The sequence below is a fragment of the Genypterus blacodes genome, unplaced genomic scaffold (assembly GCF_046128005.1).
Source record: "Genypterus blacodes isolate CSIRO-AG114 ecotype Tasmania unplaced genomic scaffold, CSIRO-AGI_Gbla_v1 ptg000033l_1, whole genome shotgun sequence".
Lineage (NCBI taxonomy): Eukaryota > Metazoa > Chordata > Actinopteri > Ophidiiformes > Ophidiidae > Genypterus > Genypterus blacodes.
The window spans coordinates 474,105-477,271 of NW_027466846.1; the positions used below are offsets into that span (position 1 = coordinate 474,105).

General features: G+C 40.9%; 2 protein-coding genes across 2 annotated transcripts in view; one reads left to right on the top strand and one right to left on the bottom strand.

The window, feature by feature from the left end:
• pacc1 (proton activated chloride channel 1) overlaps nucleotides 1-3,167 on the bottom strand; it is a 183,485-nt gene that overhangs the window by 88,939 nt on the left and 91,379 nt on the right. The gene's annotated exons all lie outside the window — the stretch shown is intronic.
• On the top strand, nucleotides 452-3,029 carry nat8 (N-acetyltransferase 8). The gene is made up of 2 exons (XM_076146714.1): nucleotides 452-540; nucleotides 1,140-3,029. Exon 2 carries the CDS (start codon nucleotides 1,193-1,195, stop codon nucleotides 1,853-1,855), a length of 663 nt encoding a protein of 220 aa, XP_076002829.1. The 5' UTR covers nucleotides 452-540; nucleotides 1,140-1,192; the 3' UTR covers nucleotides 1,856-3,029.

A 3,167-nucleotide genomic window follows, 5' to 3' on the forward strand; every position in this document is an offset into this window, starting at 1 on the left:
GGGAAAGAAATACAATAATAAAGCACAAAAGATGAACAACACGAGCCCTGGTGTGGCAGAATGGCGGCCAAGATCCTGAGAGAACTTTGGGTTCACACACTCAACGACCTTCTTGGGGGTTGAGTGAGTTTGTTAAGATATGTGCTCCAGACTGATGTCAGCAATTTGTGCTAGAATCTGGTTTGGTGATTTGCAAAAAAAAAAGTTAATATTTGTAACTTATCTGAGATTTAAAGTTTTTATTTGTAAATACACCTTCTGTGGTGGGGCTCTCTCTTTCTTGTTTTTATTTTATTTTATTTTGTTTTGTTTTTACGTATGCTTTTTCTTTTCCCTTGATGTTTAGTTACGCATTCTTCCAATTCGTCTTGATGGTCTCCTTCTGTTTTTGTTAGTTTCCTTAATTAATTAAAAAAAAACAAAAAAAGAAACAATCAGGCAGCAGGTCGGACACCTCAAGATGTATGTTGACGGACGCCTCAGGCTGTAACCTTTCAGACAGAAAGCTGATTGCCTAGCCTGAAATCAGGACAGAAGGAGGTAAGATCTGTCACATTTTACTTGAGTTATGGGTCAACAACTATACTAAACCGTTATTAACATAGAAATATGCGCTTTAATCAAACTGTGCGAAGTAGTTAGGCTTTTATTGAGGGAAGCTTATTAATGCTAACGGCTGCTGTCCAAAGTAACGTCTGTGATATCAATGGCGGTGTTTAACTGTCCGATTCTAAGACATTTAACCGACAGAGCTTTGAGTCATAAAGTTAGCTGTTGTCGATCACGGAGCGTTCAGGGTCGTTCCCGTTAAACCTAGCAGAGTGACGAGCGAGACGGACCGCTAAGGGCTAAAAAAACACGAGCTTCGTGAGTGTGGAGCGTTACCTTTGGTAGTACAATGTAGGGCCTAGATGTGTTTTATAAATCAAATTACTAATCTAAAAACAATGAGTAGAACTTGCTTTTTGTTTACCAAGCTAAGAACTAACGTGGGAACTGCTGTAATTTCTCAGCTTAATATTGTTCCACATTTACACAATTATGGCAACAATGTTTTCAGGATGTGCACGTTAATAATCATTTACATTAGCGACAGAAAACAGAAGCAGAAACATTAACAAGCTTCCTATTTCTCACAGTTTCCCTTCTTGTTGTACTGAGAGGCATCACTGCATTACTGCATCACTGCATCATGGCTGATATTCAGATCCGGAAATATCGAGACGATGACGCCGAAGCAGTGAAGGAAGTCTTTACACTAGGTATGAGCGAGCACATCCCCTCGTCCTTCATGCATCTCCTGAAGCAGCCGCCGACCCAGATGGTGTTCATGTGTGTGTTCTGCGCCCTCCTGGCCAGCTCCAAGTCAATCCTACTTCCAATTCTAGCTGTTACCCTGCTCCTGGCTGGGGCCCGGCAGTTAGTCTCCTACATGTTCAACAGCTATATTGATACCAGCCTCAAGAAGGACCTCAACTACATCACAGAAACCTACCTGGAGCAGAAGAACTCTTGTTTTTGGGTGGCTGAGAGCGACGGACGGGTGGTCGGCACGGTGGCCTGTCTGCCCTCTGAGAATTTGCCCGAGTGTTTGGAGTTGAAACGCCTGTCGGTACGCCGCAGTCACCGCGGGACGGGCCTCGGAAAGGCCCTGAGCCAGACAGTGGCCGATTTCACTCGTGACAGGGGTTACGCTGCTGTCGTCCTGTACACCTCTGTAGTGCAGACAGATGCTCAGAAGCTGTACGAGCACATGGGCTACTATAAGATCAGGGAGTTTGTCATTCCTGAACTTGCCGCCAAAATCCTGAACTTTACTCTGATTGAGTACAGACTCAACGTGCAGGGAGATTAGAAAATGACCTAATTCAGCCTCACTTGACATGTAGAGATTATGCAACACCATGCGTGTGTTTGCTTTAACTCCTCTAAATACAGGTGCGTCTCACTAAATTTAGAATATCATGGCAAACTTCATTTATTTCAGTAATTCCATTCAAAAAGTGAAACTCTCACATTTTATAGATTCATAACATTTAGATGGTTATGGCTTACAGCTCTGAAGATTTGAATATTGTGAAGGAGTTCAATATTGTAGCCTCACAGTGTCTCACTCTAATCAGCTCATTAACTCAAATCACCTGCTGAGGTTTCCTGAGCCTTTGAAGTGTCTCTCAGTCTGGTTCAGTAGGAGACACAATCATGGGGAAGACTATGATATTCTAATTTATTGAGAAGCACCTGTACACACACTCACACTCACTCTCTCTTGCTTGCAACCTCCTCTTTATGATGGAATGTTTCATAGTAGTAAAAAGTCCCTGAAGTATTTCTTCAGGACAATTGAAAATTAAATTGATAGAACTCAGTAGTGTCTCATTTTGTGGCAGAACTAATTCCCATAAATTGCATTATAAAGATGTTATTATGCTGTAGCTTGGTTCCCAAAGTTGTTTTCTGAGATCTTGTCAGTCTTGGTAAATTATTATTAAGCAGCAAATGTACTTTCAAATGTGACGTTCACATTCAAGTCCTCCGCTGTTTTCCCACTGAATTTATATCACAACGTAGATAAAGACAAATGGGTTTTCTACTGGTTTCTCTTTCTGCTTGAATGTGTGGGAGCTGAATCAGGTCAGTGGGGATTTGTGCATTGCTGAGGTTCTGTGTTGCACAGATCTAGAGTGAGTTTGTTTGGAAATGTGCCCTGTTTGTCAGCTATTTGTGCTCTAATCTGGTTTGGTGTTTGGCAAATACTCATTGATTTTGTAAGTATTCGCTATTTGTTTTTTTTGTTTCATTTTTAATTCATGATTTCCCTTGATTTTGGTATTTATTTAAGCTTGCTTTTCCTTGTCAATATTTGTTGATGGTCTTCTTCTCTTTTTGTTTGAATGTTAATTCCCTTCTATTTAAAAAATCTTTTCTATGGTGGTTGATAATTTTGGCTACACTGAATCAAAAATGTGTTTTATATGAACACAAATGTAGAACACAAGAACATGTGATTTGTCATCCACTTTATTCACCTAATAAATTCCCAAATTTCGCACTCATATTAGACTGATACTGCAATTTAAATCTCATTTCACTTCAACTTCTGTGTCACCGGGCTCCTCTGCCGCCCTGGTCAGGCAGCAGGTCGGACAGCTCAGGTCCAGGAAGGA

What these genes read in the sequence shown, in the direction of transcription:
- nat8 (XM_076146714.1), top strand. Translation starts at nt 1,193, where the DNA reads ATGGCTGATATTCAGATCCGGAAATATCGAGACGATGACGCCGAAGCA.